At 49.2% G+C, this 21,175-nt stretch overlaps 1 protein-coding gene across 1 annotated transcript in view; it reads right to left on the bottom strand.

The window, feature by feature from the left end:
- EPHB1 (EPH receptor B1) overlaps positions 1-16,136 on the bottom strand; it is a 436,638-nt gene extending 420,502 nt beyond the window's left edge. Inside the window, exon 1 of the mRNA XM_032265843.1 lies at positions 15,145-16,136. Coding sequence (XP_032121734.1) covers positions 15,145-15,202 — 58 coding nt within the window. The 5' untranslated portion in view covers positions 15,203-16,136. The remainder of the gene's footprint in view (positions 1-15,144) is intronic.
- Positions 16,137-21,175: the final 5,039 nt, after the last annotated feature.

The following is a 21,175-nucleotide window of genomic DNA, read 5'->3' on the forward strand; positions in this document are numbered from 1 at the left end:
GGTCTGGCAGAGAGACACGTAGAAACACAAGGACTCCCACTCTTTGCTCCCAACATCTTATCTTTCCTTTCCTATCTGGAGTCCACGATGGCAGAATTGCACCCAAAAGGTCTGGAGTTTTCTGCTAGTGTAAGTAATGAAGACAACTTCCAAATTAGAAGAAATTAAGTGCTGTAGCTGAGTCCCCCGCTTTGTCAAGCTCAGCTGAACCACAGCCTCCTTGGAAACACTTGCTTTGTATTCTGATACATTATGACAATACTATAATTGTTCTCTCAGTCTTTTCCCAGATATTTAATAACAACGTGAAGTGGGAGTTGCAAAGGTCAGTCCTCCTGTAGAATGAGCGTTGTTCTCATTGTCCTTTCCTGAATAGCCTCTTCCATTTGCTAGGCTGTTCTATGCCAGTGAGCCCTGGTGGTGGAGGCCTGGTGCTGTTAAAGAAGCAGCACCACCTACTCAGGGCAGAATATTCTAATTTGCTAAATGGTCCAGTGTCACTGTCTGTCTGCATCATCTGTATAAAAATACACACACACACACACACACACACACACACACACACTCCTCCTGTGCTACCCATGCTTCAAGCCTGTGAATGGAAAGAATGTTAACTGCCCAAATCGGAGAAACCAGGTGATATACATATTCGGCCTACTCGGGCAGTTACTCTTGTGCTCTGGTTAGGTGAGAAGATTCATCTTTAGGACCTCAGATCAACATAGTCACATACCTATGTTAAAAGTTTAAGTGCATGCTGAAAGTTCACAATAGTTGACAGATGGGTCTCTCTTAGCAGGATGCAGTATGTGAGCACAGACTAGCAAGCAGCAGGGCCCTGAGCTCTCACCTCTCCTTAGCATGTTCCAATTGCCTGTCTGATCTTGTGGCAGTCATTCCTTCCCTGTGAACCTCAGCTGCCACATCCATTAAATGGACCTAATTTGCTGTCTGTCCAAAGACAAGACTCTTTTCCAATGCTGAGATCTGTGACTCTCTTTCTGAAAACATATCAGAGGGCAGCTTTCAGGAACCACTGGATCATCTGGGGCATTTCAGTGCCAGGGCTGCTCAGAAGTCTGCATGCTCAGATAAGGCAGAGAGTAACGGCATTATAATTCATTATCCGTGTGATGCTGTTAGTAAATGTGCTTCATGTTTAAGCAGGGCTTGGTTTGGTAACTCAGGCACCATAAAAGAGGGCGATGTAGCCCTGGCAGTCTGTGTCAGAAAGTAGCTTTGTACCTAATCCTGAGGGCATGATAGTTGCTAAGAAACCATTGAGATGCAAATGAATTGGCAAATACTTAGCAGCAAGATATCAGAAAAGGGTGGGGAGGAGATGCTCTGAACAAGTTAGTCAGGTGAGTGAAAGGAAAATTACTTTCTCCTGATTGGGAAAAGAAAGCCAAGGGTTTTCATGCAGAGCAGCAGCATTGTGCTACTGTGTGTGGGGTTTTTTTTTTTTTTTAATCTGTTCTTTTTCTGCTTAGCTGGGAGTAGAGGAAAATTGGAGCCAAGGGCAGGGAAGTTAGAAGGGCAAATGGAGCCTTCTTCTGATAAACTCTAAGTATATTTTAGATCACTCTCTCTCTCTCTCTCTCTCTCATGAGAAAGAGATATCTAAGGTATGAAAAAAGTAGTCTGCAAAGCACTTTGAAGATTTGCCTTCTTATACAAGACTCAAAACCTAGGGGAAAAAGTACATCAAAAACTGAATAAATATTCTACTGATGCAAAATGGAAATAACAGGTGAGACTAGGCCATGATTGATAATAGTGAAAAAGAAGGGAAATGAGCCAGCTCACTATACCTGTGAGTATGCATTTCTTTCATTCTTGCTCTCCAATGGATATCCAATTTAAATGCAGTGGTTAAATTCAGAAGCTCTGGTATCTACACTGGAACCAGAGGATTACAGTGAGAAATATGGCTCTTCGCCCATTGTTTTTCTCATCTTGCCCCTAAATAGGAACCCTCCTCTTTCAGTCTAGTTGAGATGCCCTAGTCTAAAAATCACTTTGCCTTTAACCAAACACCACTGCTATCTGCCTATTCATCACTTTAAATTTGATCACAATGCTCAGAAAGATAGAGAACATCCCATCAAGAAAGAACCTATTTGGCTGGCTGTCTCCAGATCTCCCTCCCTGGATTTTTAACTTTTCCATCACTTTCTGTTTACCCAGATTTTCATCTTCAGGACCATTACAGCTAGATACTTCCTTCTTCTGTCCAGAATCCATATACTTTCCTTTATTGTACATACCATCTCTCTTACTTGGTTGCATAATTTAGCTGTCCCAGGAAGACTGATAGGTGTGGCCTATCAATGGCAAGAATGCCTTCCCAGCACCCATTCTTGCTTCTCCTGGACAAGTATCCTGACAGTTTTGTGACCAGCTCTCCTCCATCTCAGGCCAGGCAGCTTGATGGGTCTAAGCGACCCCTTTCCTCCCAGCTGTAGGGTTTCATAGACACATAACCCAAGCCTTGCCCATGAGTATATTTCAATCACCCTGGTGATAGAGATTGGTGCATAAAGAGGCTCAGGACCCAAGGGAATCCCAGGAGGCAAACCTCCTTCAGCATTTGCTGGAGCTACAAGGAGTGAGAATTTATCTTTCTACTGAAGAAGTTTGAGGCTTCCAGCAGCCACATGACCGTCTCGTGGGAAAGCCTGTCTGAGGATGAAGTCAACATAAATGACTGTGCTGATTAGTCTCCAATCATCCCTGCAGATCCATTCTCTACTCTTTTTTTGCCATTTTCTGTGCCTCTGACCTCTATGAACTGCATCAGCCACACTTGCATGCCTCTGCCTTCTTGGTGAATTCATCGTGGGAGGTGCTGGCAGGAGATGATGTGTAAGAGGAGGAGAAAGGGTTCATGGAATACAAACCCTCCTCCTTCAGCCCCCATGGGGAGTATCAGCTTCCCATTATTGTCAGTCCCTGGGTACATCCCCATCCTCATCAGTTCCCTTAATGTTGTTCAGACCTCTGTAGAGAGTCTCTTCATTAAACCCTCCTCAGAGACTGCTGTCTGTTTTCTGCCACAACCCTGGCAGACACAGACACAGAACTAAGGAATGAAAACAGGGAGACGGTTCCGAAACGGCACTGGTGCCCTGGATACAACCATAACCAATGTCCCAAACTGCTTAGCAATGACAAGTGTCAGTAACCACCTACTCTTTGCTTTCCTCCAGCTTGAGTTGAATCTCTGTTACCACACTGACAGATAGGACAAATGAAATAGGTTAGGCCGCTGGTGGAAACCCCTGAATGTCCACCTTCATGAGACAGGGAGTCAGGATGGCTATTGATCTTGGTATCTCATTCCTACACACTCCCATCTCTCTGGCAACATTCTACCCATCCTCCAAAGTCAGTCAGCCAGCCAGCCAGCCAGCCAGTCAGTCAGTCAGTCTGTCTGTCTGTGTCTGTCTGTCTGTCTCTCTCTCTCCCTCCCTCCCTCTCTCACACACACACACACACACACACACACACACTCCTTCCCCAAATCTTTCCCACTCAAAGTCTGACCCTCTCATTTGGTTTCTCCTAGCAGCTGACGTGTAACTGCAATACCACATCCATCAGAGTCTATCATATGCCCTATTACAGCCTGTGGTCTGTGTTACTCTGTCCCCTCCACCAGCCTATTAATCAGTGAGCTCCCTGAAGGAAAGACTGTGTCTTCTTTATCTTTGTGTTTTCAGTTCCGAGTACAATGCTTCTCATGTAGATGCTCAATAAATGTGTTCTGAGTGAGTACTTGTGACACTGGTAGCTCCTAGGCAGTGCTGACAGTTCTCTCTGCTCCCACTCCCCATTGGCCTCTTGTAGAATGTGAGCTCTCAAGTCTGGGAACAGCTCACGCCTTACTCGGACACCCAAGAGATGGGGCTGTATCATCTCTCAAGGCCACCTATTCCATCTTGGTTCAGCTTGACTGAAAAGAATTTTGAAATCAAGGGAAAATCTATCTCCCATGCAGAGTAAACCTAAGCTCACTTGCTAAGAATGCACTTCGAGTACTCACAGACCGAGAGGCTCTCCCTTCCCCCATTTTAAGTTGTCCAAGCCTGCACCCATCACTCTCAGTCACATTACTTGTTTACTCCCTTTATGGCTCTTTCCTGAAATTATATATACATTGTCTTTTTCATGCTTGTCTGTCCCCGCAGTAGGATGTAAGCTCCCAAGGGCTGTAACACTTCTGGTTTCATGCATGCTGCCTGGTACATAGTAGGAGATTAACAATATTTGTTATTAAGTGTTGAACGAATGAGGTGTCATAGCTCTACTCCCTTTACAGCCTTCCCCTAAGTCCCTTTCTAGGTTTATCTAAACCATTGTTCTCCTGCCTCTCCTAAAATATTTCATTATTAAGTGTTCCAACCCCAAACTTAGTGGTTTTCCACAATGACAACATTTATTTTGTTCAGGAATCTGCAGTTTGGACAGGGTTCTTGAGGAAAGCTTGTCTCTCCCCACTCAGAGTCAGCAGGGGTGCCTGGAAGGATGGAGCTGCAGCAAACCGGAGACTCTTTCATTCACACTTGGCCCCTCATGCTGGCCGTGGGCTGGGACTTGAGCTGGAAGTGGGGCTAGAAATTCTATATGCCCCCTTCATGTTATCTGGGTCTCCTTTCAATATGGTAGCTGGGTGACAAGGGCAAGTATTTCAGGAAAGAGAGCTGGGTGGAAACTGTGTTGCCTTCTATGACTTCACCTCCAAAGTTATGCAGAATCACTTCTGCCATATTCCATTCATCACAGTGAGTCCTAAGGCCAACCTATATTCAAGGGGAGAGGAATAAACTCCACATTTTGATAGGAAGAGTATAAAAAACTTGCAGACATATTTTAAATGACAACACAGGACATGATCTCAGGTTTTTAAGTGTTTGTTGATCCTTTCCTTCATGTTATTTATTCATTATGTCACACTTATTGCCATGTGCTGGGGACACCATGACAATCAGGATAGAAGCCACGCTTTAGAGGCTCACAAAGCTGTGGGGTACCCAGCAAAATAAACATACAACTGGAGACCAGTGTGGGATGTGCTCCCCCAGAGGGAAGCAAAGGCAGCTGTGGGGGCACCCAGAGGGCAACCCAATCCAGTGTGGGGTAGGGGAGAAAGCCTTCTAGGAGGAAGTGATCACTGTGGTGAATTCTGAAGAATAATTTAGGGTTAGCCAGAGAAGAACAGTAAGACATGCAACACAAGCAGAGCAAGCAGACCCAGAGACACATGGGGCAGATGAGTCAGGTAGGCCTCTGTGTGGATGAAGAGAAGGAGATGCCCAGGGCATGTGCAGCTGTACAGCATGTGCACCTGTGGGCATGTGTGTGTACACATGTACCTGTGTGGAGCTCAGAAAGGAGGTGCTGCCAGGCAGGGGGGCAGGAGGCCAGGAGGACCCAGGTGACACAGGGTCTTGCATGCATTGGCCCTGAAGGTACTAGGGAGCCAGCAATGGATTCACACATGTAGTGTGACCAGGAAAAAACCAAACACTACACTATGGTTTGACACCCAAAGTGTGTTCTGACCAGTGCCTGCTGCAGGCCTCTAAGCACCTGTCCAAAATGTGGTGGATTTTCTGATACTGACACCTTGTTCCTTGTCCTCTAGCTTATAGCCTGCATTCCGCCATCCTAGCCCAATTGGAGGTATTACCAAAGGAGCCGAGAGCATCCCTTGATGGGTTTCGTGGTCCTGTGACAATGGCCCCCAGGAGCAGACAGCCCTAGAGGAACCTGAACAGATAGTTCTGGAGCAAGAATTCACATAAAACCACCTGGAATGAGGCCCCTTCCCAATCCCCCTGCCACCAGCTCACCTCCCAGCTCCAGCCTCAGCATCAATGAGAAAGCCAAGGGCAAAGGTCCTATGTTGATGTGCTGGAAAAACAGCAAGAGGAAAACAACAGAACAATTAACTGCAGCGCCCAGCTGCCTTTCACAGATAAGGCATTCTCTCTGCTGCCACTGTCGATGAAGCCACCTGCAATTATTTCTCATCCTCCTGCTCAGCCCTTTCCACTGCCATGGCTCCAAGGGGGACTGGCCATTGTCCAGTGAGGCTAGGATGCTGAGGGGTTTCTCTCCTCAACATCCCCCACATGTTCTTGCATGCTCAAAGCTGATGCTAAATCCTAGTGTCCTCCTCTGACGTCGTAAGCCTGCATCTAGCCAGATGGACAAAAGCAGCCAGAGCTCAAGAAACACCATGGCCCCCAGGCCAAGGGTAAGCAGGACAGAGTCCACAGAGAAGAATTCAGAGAAGTGCCCAAAGAGAAACACCAGCAGCTGGCCCTTCCTCTGGAAGGCAAGCCTGTGGAGGGAGTACCAGGAGATCTGCATTGTGCCCTGATTCCTCCCTCCACACACACACCCCCACCCCAAGATCCAGGCATAGATGCCAACTGCAGCCATCTAAGCAACACAGCTCATCAAAGACAAGATCTAGATGGACATTGATACGGTTTGGTGTGTCCCCACCCAAATCTCAACTTGAATTGTATCTCCCAGATTTCCCATGTGTTGTGGGAGGAACCCAGGGTGAGGTAATTGAATCATGGGGGCTGGTCTTTCCCATGCTAGTCTCAAGATAGCAAATAAGTCTCATGAGATCTGATGGGTTTATCAGGGGTTTCCGCTTTTACTTCTTTCTCATTTTTCTCTTGCCGCCACCATATAAGAAGTGCCTTTCACCTCCTGCCATGTTTCTGAGACCTCCCCAGCCATGTGGAACTGTAAGTTCAACTAAACCTCTCTTTCTTCCCAGTCTCGGGTATGTCTTTATCAGCAGGGTGAATATAGACTAAGACAGACATGCAGCAAAGAGAAGCCAATAATGACCACAATGCAGGTCTGGCTGTCAGGGGCACATGGGAAAGGCAATGTGCAACAGGAAAATGCAAACTGAGAAGGAAAAAGTTTTTCTCCACCTGTGGAACAGGTGCGACAGCTTCAAAGAGTGAGAAGAGAGGCTGGCCGCAGGGTCCGAGCACTGACACTAGAGCGGGACTGTCTGTGCCTTTGATGGCACTGAGCAGGACAAGGATAGACATCTCCTGGTTAACACATGCTCCCTGATTTAATTCATAAATGAGCAAAGTGATATGGAAAAGATGACTGAACTGGGAGGCAGAGGCCCAGGGAGTTTGGCAAACTTTGGTTTGAAACTTCACTCTTGAGCCAGTTAACTTCTCAAAGCCTCAGCTTCCACATCTGTAAAATGCGAGAAAGAACACTTAGATACTAAAGGTATAGGGATCAATACGTATAAAGGGACCAGCACATGAGAAATGCTGAGTGGTTGGGAGTGTAATCTAATCTCAGATCCATCCTTGCCAGCCTGTAGGACTCCTGAAAAGTTTCTTACCTTTCCTAAAACTGACCTCCAGTCCTGCTTCAAGACTGTGCAGACAAGCCTGACCCCTTGCTGGCTCCCTCAAGCTAACACAACCCCCATAATCAGTCCCAGGGACCTTAGAAGCTACCGCCAAGCTACAACCTTGGGCCCTTGCTCCCGTCGCTTGTCCCCTCCCTTTCTGGCCACCTGCCTCTGCCCATTTCTCTGTTCATTATCACCTTCACAGGGGAATGGAGAAGCAGAGCAAGAAGGTTAAATTCAAATCAGTCATTTTGTCACTTGCTGCCAGGAAGTGGGAGGGGAGAGATGAGAGATGCAGGGCCTCAGGTGCAATCTGCAGGCAGAAATGAGTCCTGGTAATTCTCAGAAAATCTCCTATCTCTGTTTCCACATTGGCCCAGTTCTGCTACAGAGAACTCTGGGGGAACGTTCCATAAGCAGCCTCTTTAAGCTGCTGCTAGTGGTGTTGTCTGCAGGTGCTGGGATTTCACCTGACCTGGAGAAATATCTGTACTGGTGATGGAGGGGGAAACAGGACTTTCTTCATCACCCTTTCCCTCTTTTCACAAGTAGATCGTCTTGAAACCTCAATCACCAGCAGGGTCATTATAGTGCAGTGAAGGGCCCCCAGATCTTCAGTTTTGGGCATCCTCCCACAGAGCTAACAGTCCATGCTTGCTGGAGATGTTTTTCTTTACCTAGAAGGCTGAGAGCATAATGAAACATACCCATTTGCTAGGCTGTGGAAATGAAATCTTCTCATTCACAAAGTTGGAATTAACTTACAAGACAGTTACAGTGAGAGGCATCTGGCAGATAATGCTCCATGGTACCAGTGGGTACCATGACCCCAGTCCTGCCTGCAACAGCTGAACAGGTCTGGACCTGCTGCTGGCCAGTGGGTGTTCCCTAGAGCACAGTCTTCCTCACAGAGGGCACTAGGCTTTCTCATGGAGGGCACTTAGCCTTCTTGATATTGACTAAGCTCACTCTTATCAATCTCTGATGCCTGAAAATCAGATCCCAGGGTGCCTCCTACAGAACCCCTGCCAGGCTTTGAGGATCCATGCCCCACCCATGATTTGCTAGAGGGTCACCATGCCTCAGATTGGACTTTATCTAAAATTGTCAACCCCTGCTTCTACCACTGCTACTACCCTGGGGTGTGCACTCACTCCAAGTCCCTGCTACTCTCTCTACCATCACAATCCTTCCTCCAGTCTATTCAACAATGAGAAAACAGGCACAAGGAGGGAGAGAGCCATCCGTGCACTTGTTTGCTTCCTGTACTTAAAGTCAGATAGAAAGTGGTTTTCCATCAACAAAGAAGAACCAACCGGTTGCTCTCCAGGCCTCCCTGGGAAGTGTGTTCCCATCTTTCTAACCCCCAGGGAAATGATCAACAAAAGCCAGCAAGGTGGCTCTAATACATCAGATATCAGGGATCTTTGATGGGGCAGGTGGTCCTGACCTCACCACTGAATGCCCCCCACCCAAGCACAATCAAACACTATGATTATATAGCAGTGTTTGATATATAGATATATGTATCAAACACTATATATAGAAACACTATATCTAGTGTTTGTATATATAGACACACTATATCTAGCGTTTCTATATATAGACCCGAGGGCCACACCTATAGCTGCCATTTGAAATGGAGTCTACAGAAGAAGCTGAAGAAAAGCTGAAGAATTTCTCATGCAAAATTTTGCTTTTAAATATGAAATCTTTCCCAAGGCATTACTTTATTATTACAGTAGTTTCCTCAGAAGGGCAGACATGCAATGCTGTTTCTCCACCATCTTTGGAGACATGGAAATCTGACAGAAATATTCAAGTTGCTTAAGTGGCTAGTGCAAAAGAGGGAGACATAAAAAGAGCTCTTCCAAAGAATGCAGACTCTTGGAATCCAGGTGCAGGACCACCTTGACAGTGAATGAAGGACAGGTAAGGGTTCCGTGTGCCCCCTTCCACTGTCTCCAGAAACTCACAGGAGGCCCAGCTCCATCTCCTTTGGGGACACTTCTCTGCTGATCATTTCTTCTTTGGGAGGGCTGGTCATGGCAGAGACAGGAAAAAATTTACCAGTTCTTATGAGAAAGTATGCTGCAGGACAGGTCGCCAGCCCCGTGGCTATGTGTGTATAGGGGTGGGGGTAAGAGGGTAGGAGGAAGGTGCAGAGAGAGCAACATGGAAACTAGAGCTTGATCTGCAGTATTGAGACTGAACATTTTGCTCATCTTTTCTGGCATGACCATGGAAACTTAAGTCCCCAGTAGCCAATGAAGTCCCCAGTGCCCAATGGCAGAGTCAGCACTAGAACCCTTCCCACCCCGGACTGCAACTCATATGAATCTTCCTTCATGCAAAGCCTTCAAAAGTGGTGGCATATGGTGGCTAAAAATATAGACTACAGAGCTTGACTGCCTGGGTTCAAATCCAGGATCAGCCACTTACTGGCTGTGTGACCTTATCAAATTACTTAACTACACTACATCTTGGTCTTGACATCTAAAAAATGGGAGAGGAGTTGATTATAGTAATACCCACCTGATAGGTTTTGTAGGGACTAAGTGAATTAGATCTCATCAGCAGTTTCCAAATATACAGGTGCCAGACTGTTTGCATCTGAATCATTGGGGCGGGCCCCTTGTTAAAATGCAGACCCAGGCCACTTTGATTCAGCAAGTGCAGAGTTGGGCAAGACCCACTAGGATTTCTGACTGTAGCCTGGTCTAGAAACAGTCCTCTGGGCAGTGTTTCCAGGAAGCACATATGCCAGGATCTTCTGGAAAGCCCACTTAAAATGCTGATTTTCAAGATCCATCCAAACCTGCTGAGCTTTTAGGATTAGGACCCAGGAGTCTGTAGCAAACTGCCCAGGTGACATGAAACCTGAAGTCTGGGAACCACTGCCTGAGCCGATATTCCCCTCTTTGGGCTTCCAAACTTGCCCGTACCTTTTGCCCATGCTAGAAAAATACTATGCCTCTAAGCCTCAGTGATACTAGGAACATTTAGGGATGAGCTATATATGATTTTTAAATTTAGTAGTACAAATGTATCTTTGATTTTAATAGCATCTTACTTTCTTTTTAATCTAGTACAGAGTGTGTCCTTATGTTGGCTATTACTTATCCCTACTCCTATAGTTGGAATAAGTGGGCATCATGACCCATTTGACAAAGAAAGACACTGTGGCCGGGTTAACTGGGTAATTTTTCCAAGCAACAGAGTTGAGAGATAAAAAGCCAGGTGGAGTGCTCTGGCTACGTGATCCTGCTATCTGTCTCCACTCATGTTGATTCCAGCCCCATCTTCATGGCCAGACCTCCCTCCTTCCATTGCTCCAAGTTCACAAAATTTATTCAAGCAACTAAAGAACACGTAGTTTCTACTAAATAGGAAGTACACATTAGATCCAGAGGAGGCGGTCATGGTGCTGTCCTGCATCCCCTCACACTGCCCTTCTTCTTTGATCCTATTTGCTTTATCAAAGATTACTTCTTAATGGGTAAAATTAAGTAAAAGCCATACCATGCCTCTGCCTGATGGGCTTTTCTCCTGGGTCAACGGTACCCATTCTTGTGAGAAAACAAAGCAGGGGCTCTGAGATCTGGGTCTGGGTTGCACAAGTCAACAGAAAGCAGAAAGGGCTGGAGCTGAACACTGTGTGGCCCAGCAGGCCCTCCCCATGCTCAGGCACATCATGAGCTGCTGGCAGCTCTGTTGCAGAAACTCAGAAGGCTTGAGCTGGGGTTGAGTCTGGACCTCTGCAGTTGTTTACATTGCCAAGACTCTTCCCAAGCCATTGCCCAGAGCTGCATTGCCCTTCCTCACCAGCATTACACGCATGGCTTGAGCAAGCAGCTCCACAAACACTGAGTAATGGTGATCTTTCCATGGTGCACAGAAAATAAAATCAGCTAATACATGGAATTTTCTCAAATTCACTTTTCTCAGACATTTTGTTGAAAATCTTTGGTGCCTGCTACTGCTCGTAGGCTCAAGCATGTTCATGGACACCCAAAACAGATGCACACACAGCAAACAAATATTAACAGAAAATGCAGAAATAGTCAATGACTGCCTACCTAGCCCTGCAGCCTGCTGAAGACACATGGGCTTAATTTGGGGTTTTCTGCCACAAACCTGTAATGGAAATGTAACTGCATCCAAAATGTGTACAGTGAAATTCAGCGCCTAGCACTTCATGTTGGGGCGTGACACAAAAGGGAACAGTAATTTAGTTGTATACTCATGCATCGGCAATACCTGCTGGGAACCCACTACTTGTCAAACCTTGAGAAATCTAATACCCAAATACATGTGGACATCCAAGGGTGCCAGGGACAGAACTTCACTCTAGGCCACACCAAAGAACAAGTCTCCCGGGAGTATTCTCAGCCATTGTGCCACAGTCCGAGGCCTTCTGCAGGTGCATGGGTATTCCTTGGACATGGGGAGTCGGGTAGAGAGGATACTATGAGCAGTTAGCAATTCCAGGTTGCTGCCTCCCAGAAAGGCCAATGTGCTTAGTCCAGGGATACCTCACTTTGAAGGTGAGTGTCTGCTGCTGTAGAAGAGCCTCCAGAGAAGCCCAGGTTTCCAGGTCCTATCCCAAAGGGCACAAGACAAGGAGCAGCTCAGAAAATGCGAGCAGTTGCCATCGCTTCACAGACACCAGCAGCCCATTCTCAACAAGCTCTCAGAGCAGGTCGGAAAAGACACTGGTGGGCTTCAAGAGGCAGCTGTTTGTCAGGACGCTGAGCAGAGGGGCCTAGAGCTTTGTGTCCAGAAGGCAGGAGGATGTCAGCATTCTGGCCACCACAGCCTACCCTACTCCCTTCTGAAGACAGACTTAGCTCCAGCAAGCCTTTTGCCTGTAGTGGCATCTCTCTCCTCACAGAGCAGAACTGGCTAGAAATGCAGGAGTGTTGGGGGGAAAGGAGAAGGGGGGCTCTCTTTCAGTCTGAGTTTCCTACACCCTAAGCCAACAGTCCTCCTGCCTAATGATGGGAATTTGAGCCCCCTCCCCTCCTCTGCCCCTCTGGCCAACAACCAGATGCTGCCCTCCCTCCTTCTACCCAGGCAGGGGGTGTCATAGGGTCCTGCTTTCCTCTGGTCGCCTCTCCTCACCTGACCCATGATTGTCACTGTCCCTTTGTCCCTGCCCTGGCCTGGGCTGAGGGCCTGCCTGGCCTCAGAGCAATTTTTCCTGTGTGGTAAAGCCCCACTGAAAAGCCCCCGGAGACCCCAGGAAAAAGCAAACAGACACATGAGCATCTGAAATCAGCAGGGAGAGCCGCCCCCTGACCACAGCCGAGTTTGGGAGGGATCTGCTGTCCATAGGCAGCTCATCGATCCACTTTCTGATCATTATTCCTCACTCATCACAAACCAAATAACACTGGCCACAGCCCAACCAGGCAGGCGAGAAGGCGGCTCCGTGTGTGTAGAGTAGAAAATAAGCCTGCCTGTGTTCATTCTAGGAGAGGAAGGAGTGAATGTTGTGTAATATCCCTGCGAACTGAGTAGGGATCAGGGGGCTGCTTTAATATTCTGCTGAATGTGGCGTTTCTTTCAACCCTTACTGGAGAGATTTTTGGCCCACAGAGTCAAGCTCCTTTCTGCCAGGCCACTGGCAAAGTTTCCCAGCTGGACCAAGAGAAGCCACAGCACCAGGGGTAAGTGGCACCGGAAGGCCTGGGCATCAGAGCCCCGCATACCTGGCTGGGCTCTGACACAATGGCAGCCGTGGGCAGCCTCCACCAAGCAGGCAGGGATCTCTGGCTAGCCAAGAAGAGGGGCAGGGAGGATACGACCACGTCCTGATGCCTGCTCTGTTTCCATTCATTTGCTCTTCAAGCTATTTCGCTTGCATGCACAGGAACCCAATGTCAAGACCACGCTCCCCAAAGTGGGCACCCATCTCCTTTCAGAGACCCAGCCACTGAACCTCTGCAGACTCGAAGAGCAGCGGCCGGACCAGCCTCCAGCCGGCAAGACACCGCCTCAATGCTGCAAGTTCAGTCTCTAATTGCCCTTACAAACGCGCTCACCCTGGGCTTTCCTGCCCGGTTTGGGGGTATATATCCCCTTGAATTTCCAATTTCAACTGCTCCCACACGTGTCTCTCAATAAGTCAAACCCAGGCATCCCTGCGCCAGGGTGTTGACGGCGCTCCACACAGCTCCAGTCCCTGCACGTTCCAAAAAACAAACCCCTCCTTGCTCCCCTCCCTACAAAGACCAGCAGCCCCGGAGGGCAGCAGGAGACGGAAGGCAGAGAAAAAGCCACCTTCGGAAAAGCAAGCGAGAGCTTTCTAGGCATTAATCGCCGCACCCCCACGCTGCCACCAGAACAAACGCGGGATGCAGTGGTCTTCACCAAAAGGCAAGGAAATCTTAGCCGTGCCTCAGGACCCGGAATGGCCCCCCAGCTTCAGTTCCAGAAGGGCAGCGCTTTCCAGAATGGCGGAGGGCACCAAACCATGGTGTTTGGGGGAGTTTCCACTGGGCAACCGGTCATAGTTTCTCGAGGCATGGGTAACAAGCAGAGCGAAGCTCCCAGATGGGAACGTGGCGTGGGCGCCAGGAGCTGCGTCTCCTCGGCTTGGAGTCTCCCAGCGGAGTTCCACCCGGCGCAGGACACCGGGAAGTGGGGCCGCTAGCTGGAATGCAGCAGGGCATCACCCCTAGAGTTGGTTTTCTCCTGGCAACTCCAACTCCGCTCTCCCGCGGAGCTGTGTTCCTGGGAGGCTGCAGTGGCTGCTGCTAAGCTGCGAAGAATGGGGGCGGGGGAAGGGGCGGGAGGCGGAGAGCTGGGCCGGGATTTCCCACAGGGATTCACGAGCGCTACAGCGTCCAGGCTCCCCGCTGCAGTGGGCACGGTGTCTTTGGAGCGCGCTTTCCCAACCAGCCGGGGGTACCGCCAAGTCTGAGCTGGCAGAGTGTGACGCTGCCCGACGACTCCCGACAGCCGAGTCTCCTCTCCCGGGTGCTGGAGAGGCTGGGAGCCTTTAGGTAGGACCTAGCACTCACCCCAGCCCACTCCTGTTCCAAGGCTCAGGAGGCAAAAGTGTGTCCACCTCTACCCGACTGACCCTGGAAACGTGCAGTCCCGCAGCGCCCGGACCACCAGACTGTTCCCCAAAGGTATGGCCAATGAACTCGACCCCCCTCCTTCGGCGGCCACTTGCAGGGTACCAGGGCAGAGCTTCTCCAGCCCCCGCCCACAGCGCTTGCAGGCCAAGCAAAGTCCCCGAGCCCGTGGACTGGAAGCTGGGGAAAGGGAGGTGGCGCGCGGCTGCTCAGAAGCGCATCCGTGCCTGAGAGCAGACGGGCGCGGGTACTCCAGGAGCCGACGGCCAGAGGCGCCCCTTTCTCCCCAACGCCCAGTTCTGGCTCTGCCCAGAGCTAAGGAGCATGCACCGCAATGCAGCGGGCTCCGTGCTCTCCAAGCGGAGGCCGAGTGAGACCGAGGCTGCCAGGGAATGCCGGGCGCAGAAGCCGGGGGACTTAGCTAGCCAGTTTCGGGTGCTAAGAGCCAGCCGGGGGCGCGCTGGTGGGTGCCGCCCAAGCCCTGTGCTCAGCCGCGGCTGAGGCTCCCACACCTCCTTGCCCTCGGTCCCGGGACGCGGGCACCGCGAAGCAGCCGGAGAAACCCAGCGAGCCAAGGAGCACAGCAGTCCCGAGGCGGCAGGCACCGGCAGCCAACTTGCTCCGTGGAGGGTACGTTACCTTCCATCGCGGCCACTGCGGATGCCAGGAGGAGCAGTAGCAGACAATCCAGGGCCATAGCCGGCCGGCGGCACCCAAGCCGAGCCCGAGCGCAGGCGGCAGCGCGGGGAGAGCGCCGCGTCCCGGGGCGCCGCTGGGCTCCCGGCGGGTGGCTTCTCGGTATCCTTTCGCGCCCTCACCGGGACCGGACTCCCCGGAGCGCTGCGTGGGCGTGGGCAGGAGTGTGCGCGCGTGGGGCGGTGCGGGCGCGCGTGGGTGTGGGTGTGCATGTGTGTGTGTGTGTTTATGAGAGAGGTGGGTGTGTGCGTGCGTGTGTGAGAGAGAGAGGGCGAGGGAGAACGAGCCTGGGAGAGCGCGCGAGAGCGAGTGCGTCCTGGTGTCACATTGCGAGGAGCTACAGCGGAGCCTACGGGAGGACGAGCCGGCCAGACTGACGCGGGAGGGAGCGGGATCCCCCACCATCAGCTCTCTCCCCACCCCTAACACCTCCCGTCCAATCAAGGAATCAAACCTGCAAAATTCCCCCGGCCAATCAGGCGCGGGCACCTCCTTACACTGGCATTGTTAGTTTAAGAAAAACTTTTGCTTGCAAGGCTGCGCGGGAGGGCTCGGAAGGCGCTAGGAGGGGTCCGGGCTCCCCCTCGTGGTGCTCTCGGAGAACCGCAGCGGCCCGCCCAGCTCGCCCTGTCCCCACCTAGGGGGCCCAGCGAAGGAGCTGGGGAGGCCTGGTGCCCTTACATCCCACCCAGGACTGGATGCGCTTTAAATAATAAATGAGGCTTCTTTCATCTTTCTGAGACAAGGGGACCTTGCCTATCCTGTTTAGAGCAACTCCAGGGGTGCACCCGTGCCTCTCCTCCTGAGCTCTTCACTTTCTAGCACGGACTGGTATTTACTATTCGATTTTATCATGGGTCTCCACCTTATTAAAATGGAGTCACCATTCTTGGGATTCTTGCCAATTTTATTCACTACAGAATTCCCAGTTCACAGAACAGTGCCTGGCCCATGGGAGGCATAGTGCAAATCCGTTGAAAGAATGAATACTGTTGAGAGAACCTGTGGGTCCTTGCTCCAGGGTCCCCTGGGCACCGGACTTGCTTCCTGTCCAACGTTTCACAGTTCTTTTTCTGCAGAAGCCTCTGGTTGCCTTTAGTGTTCACTTCCCAATGCACTGTGAACTTCCACAGAGGCCCTGACCCCAGAGGACAGCTCAGCGCGGGGAGACCAGCAGTCATACCGTCAGCTATAAAACAGCACAGCTGTTGTGCAAGGCGAGGTGCACTGTTGCGCGCCAGGCCATCAGTGTGGGTGGGAAGGGCTTAAGCAGCAACCTGGGACCCAGCCTTGGAGATAGGAGCAATTCTCCCAGGCTCAGCTCTCCGCTTTACCTTCCTGTTTCAAGAGATGGTCAAGGATTCTAAATCAGAAACTCACCTTGAGGCTTTTATATATTATGCTGGAGAAGAGTCCTTCCCTCCTCCCCCACCCCACTACAGACCTGGTGATGGTCTGGTCCTATAGGGTCAGGGATGACACAGTTAGGTCACCCTCCTCCTCCTAGGCCTCTCACCTTGGAAGCTCCAAGTCTTTCCTCTGGGCTGTTAATGAGTTAACAGACAGATGTGATGGTTCTCTTTTGGATGACTCTCCTTTCTGGGCTTTTCTAAATCAGATGTCCGCCCTGTGTGTCTAGTCTCTCCTTTGCTGGGACTGCTTCCTCTCCACCACAGCCAGACTCAAGTCCCCCAGTCCTGACAATTCTTTTCTTCCCTGGCTCTGACCCAGGCTGCCTCCCTCCTCCCCTACCCTCCATCCCACCCCATATCTGCACCTGAAGGGAAGATGTCGTCTACCTCCACCTTCTCGTCATCCACCTCAATGCCATGCCAGCTGCCCTCTGCGCCTCCACACCATCCACTGTGTCCTGATGTCTCTGAAGCCACCTGATGTCACCCTGGGGAACAACCTGCTCCTAGTTAGCCATCATCCTCCCGCAACCTCAGCACCCACTGACATTGGTGTCCAGTAGTTCTTCTGGGGCTCTGGCCCCAGTTTCCGTGGTCCTGCTTCTCCTCCTACCTGTCTTGCTACTTCTTACTGTTCCCTCTGTTAACTGTTCAGCTCTCAAGAGAGGTATCCCCCAAACTCTACCCTTGGAGCCTGTCCTCCTGGGGTACATGGGTAGCTCCTTGGCAGCTTCACTTGCTTTTTTACCTCCAGCCATCCCCTCATGGATGGACAGGTGGACGGATGGATGGATGAATGAGTTTCATACTCTTCCTTCCCCTTTCACTACATCACCGTCACTTGGTAGGCATATGTGGCAAAGCCCCCCACTCAGCCATGTCCTCCTTCTTATGACCTTGTCCCATGCCGCTGCATCTGACCCGGTGTCAGCCCATACTACCCTTCCCTGGACAACTGAAGAGTCTCCGAATGACTGTCCAGCTTCCCTCCCTCCGCTTAATCCTTTCGAACTCTGCTGCCAAACTCATCGTTCTTAAGCCAAGCTTGATCTTATCTCTTCTTCACAGGGCAATCTAGCGGCTCCTCACTGTCTGCTGAAGAGAGACTGACCACTCTAGTATGACATTCAGACTGCTCTGTAAGCTCCCTGAAACCTGCCTTCTCAGCCCAGACTCTGCAGGTCTTTCTCTGGGCCTAGGGGATTCTCTTGCCATCCCCACACCCACACCCAGGCCAGTCATGTGCTCACTCATGTATTCAGGCAGGCCCTGGTCTACCTGTGGGAACACAGTAGACAGCCCCGTTCTGAGGGGGGCTTACCATGTGGTGGAGGGATGACAGTAATAAGTAAATAGGCAGTGGCATGTCAGGTACTGAGGAGAGCTCTGGAGAATCACAAAGCAGGAAGCAGTGAGAGAGTGACAGCGGCTAGTTAGACATGCTGGGAAGGCCTTCTGTTTACTGAGCACCTTCTGCCTGCAAGTACTGTACTGGATGTGTACTTGCACAACCAAAATGAGTTGAATTGAATTTCCTGCCCTCTATTTCTACCCAAATCCCACCTCTCCCAGGAAGCCTTCTATTCTGTCCCTCTTCACAATACCCTTGTGTTACATTTCTGTGGGTAATGAATGGCTCCCTCAGACATGGCTGAAGATAGAACTGACCATTATCCAACTAACTGCAGAATGTCACACCTGTGAGTATGCTTGGAGCCCACCAAGTACAGGGATTTCAAGTAGAACCCTGCTAGGGACTTTGAACTTGTGCCAGGATAATTACAGGAACATCACCAACTAGGCCCTCTAAAAAATATTGATCCCTAGGCCTGTCAGTAAAGATTTTATATCAGTAAGGATGAGGTAGGCCTATGATATGTGTTGGCTGTGTCCCCACCCAAATCTCATCTTGAATTGTAGCTCCCATAATTCTCATGTGTCGTGGGAGGAACCTGGTGAAAGGTAATTGAACCCTGGGGGTGGGTTTTTCCCATGCTGTTCTTGATAGTGAATAAGTGTCATGAGATCTATGGTTTGATAAAGGGGAGAAAGGGGAGTTCCCCCCCCCACCCCTGCCCACGGTTCTCTCTTGCCTGCTGCCACGTAAGACGTGTCTTGCTTCCTCTTTGCTTTCCATCACAAATGTGAGGGCTCCCCAGCCATGTGGAACTATGAGTCAATTAAACCTCTTTCCTTTATAAATATAGTCCTGGGTATGTCTTTATTAGCAGTGTGAGAACTGACTAATACAGCATACAAATGTGATTTCATATCCTCCCCTTCCCAATTGACTCTGCTGCACCATGAGGCTTGGAAGGTGCTGTTCTTGATCCCGGAGCTTACAACTGCCCTGAGGCTTCCTTAGGGGATACCCAGGTAGCAAAGTATGAGAGTGGCCAAGGAATTGGGGCTTCAGACCTCACCTCTGCTCCAGTAGCTTTTTTATCTTTTTACTGGGCATCTATATTAGGTTTTATTTGAAAGAAGTGTTCTTCAGCAGGAAAAGAAGGAAGGAAGAGAAAAGTGAGAGGAATTCAAGGAGAGGATTAGATTGGGGTGGAGTAGGGAACATTAACTTGTTGACTTCTAGAACATGCTGATGGCTCAGGCAAGAATAGTGTCAGTTTGGGGCTGCTTGTTAATTTCCCTAATAATGCAAGGAATTGACTTTTCTTGGGCAAGTTAAATATTAATTCAGCTTTGCAAAAGATTGATCTTTCTCTAGCAATGGGTTACAATTTGTAAACATCCCTGAAGGCACCATTGGTTTGGGATTCCAAGCCTGGGTGCCTCTTCCCCTAAAGCATTTCCTTGGCAATATTTTTTTTTGTCTGATGTCAAATGCTCGCTGATTTTCTTGATTAATCACTCAGCTATTTGATATCACTAAATCACTCTTTCAAAGTGACAGATGCTTGCTGCTAAGGCCAGCAGCTGAGGGCTGTCAGGCACCCAAGGGTGACTGAACTCTTGCTAAGACTCAGAGGCCCATCTGACCAGAAGGTTTTGGGGCAGTCAACCAGTTCACTCCCTACCTCTAAACAGTTTTGTGTCTAAATGTTTGGAAAGCATTTCTAGTGAAAGCAATTGCACAATTTCCCTTGATAATTCTACCCAGTATAGCTGTTCTATCAGAATTTTCCTGCTCACTTATAACCCACATCACATATATATACCTTTTCTTCATTCACTACTTATTAGTAAAAAGGGTACACAAATAGCATCCATCCTGAGGATGATCATACACATGTCTTATACATGAGAAGATTTTGTTGCCACATCCTATTCTTTCCTTTTGAAATATTGCTTTAGTGCATAAATAAAAGTTTCAATTACACACTCCATGACCCAGGTGACCTTTAATTAGAATCTTAAGCCGCCAGACATATTTTCATCAATTCTTTTTTGAGGCGCATGTGGATCCTTTAAGATTTATTTAAAACACTTTAATATGGATAGTAGGCAAATAACAAAAAGCTTCCTTTCCCTCTTTTGTGCTTTCTCCCAACATTTATTTAGCAGCAATTCTGTGCCAGTTGCCTGCGAAGTGCTGGGACTAAGTGATGCCTGGGACCCAGCCCCTCCCTTTAAGGATCTCATGGTCTCCAAAGGGAGACGAGTTTAAAAAAATGAAATGCACGATGGGACTTTTCATCCAAAATGGCCTCTAGCTAGAGGCCTTCAACAAGTCTTTCCTTGCTTCTCAGAAAAATATCCCAGCAAATCCAGACAAATATGAAGACTTATAAAACAAGGAGAACAAATACTGACAGACAACCTAATTGCCAGGATGTGGAAGAAACTGACAATACTTACAAGGTACATCAAGCTGGATTGAGAAAAATCTATCAAGCATATTTATGACATATGCCAAGTTCTCTTTGTTCTAAAGAGAACTTGCTTTAAAGACACAGCTAGGAAGGCATATTGTAATTTCCTCTCTCCAGATACTTGACTCAGACTCTCCGGATCTCTACTAACCAGAGCATGGAGTAAATATCTATCATCACCACTGTTGTTCAGTTTCAAGCCAAACAAAGAACAGTTTCCCTGGTCATCCTCTCCTTTCCTTAGTGTCTTTTACACTTAGAAGAGCTTAAAAATGAGAGAAACAGCTGGACAGATGGATGGGCTGATGAAGACACAATACATTCTTCAGGTAGAAAACAATTAAGAAGCTGGAACAGTCATGGTAATGACTGTACTGTGACACAACCTGCTGACCAGAGTTTTTCCTGGGATATAGCAGGTGAGAGCACCAGAGGACTGGGATGGTGGCTGGGGAAAGATGCTACCTCAGTAGAGAAGACACACACTAGATGAAGCCTATTGGCAACTGGCAATTAAGCATTGCCGTAGGTTTATAAAAGTGATTCAGCCATCAAGCAAGTAGATAGCTAGAGAGGATCCAAGGCCAATCTGCTCAACCTGCCTACCAAAATACACTAAGAATTAATGAGTTTTTCCCTTCTCAAGAAGGAGTAAAAAGAGATCAGGACACTTCAGGGATCTATTAGAACATTGCAAAACCAGGAGCAGGAGCAGCACCTTCAAGACCCAGA

The sequence above is a fragment of the Sapajus apella genome, unplaced genomic scaffold (genome assembly GCF_009761245.1).
Source record: "Sapajus apella isolate SASKATOON/1434 unplaced genomic scaffold, GSC_monkey_1.0 scaffold4, whole genome shotgun sequence".
NCBI lineage: Eukaryota > Metazoa > Chordata > Mammalia > Primates > Cebidae > Sapajus > Sapajus apella.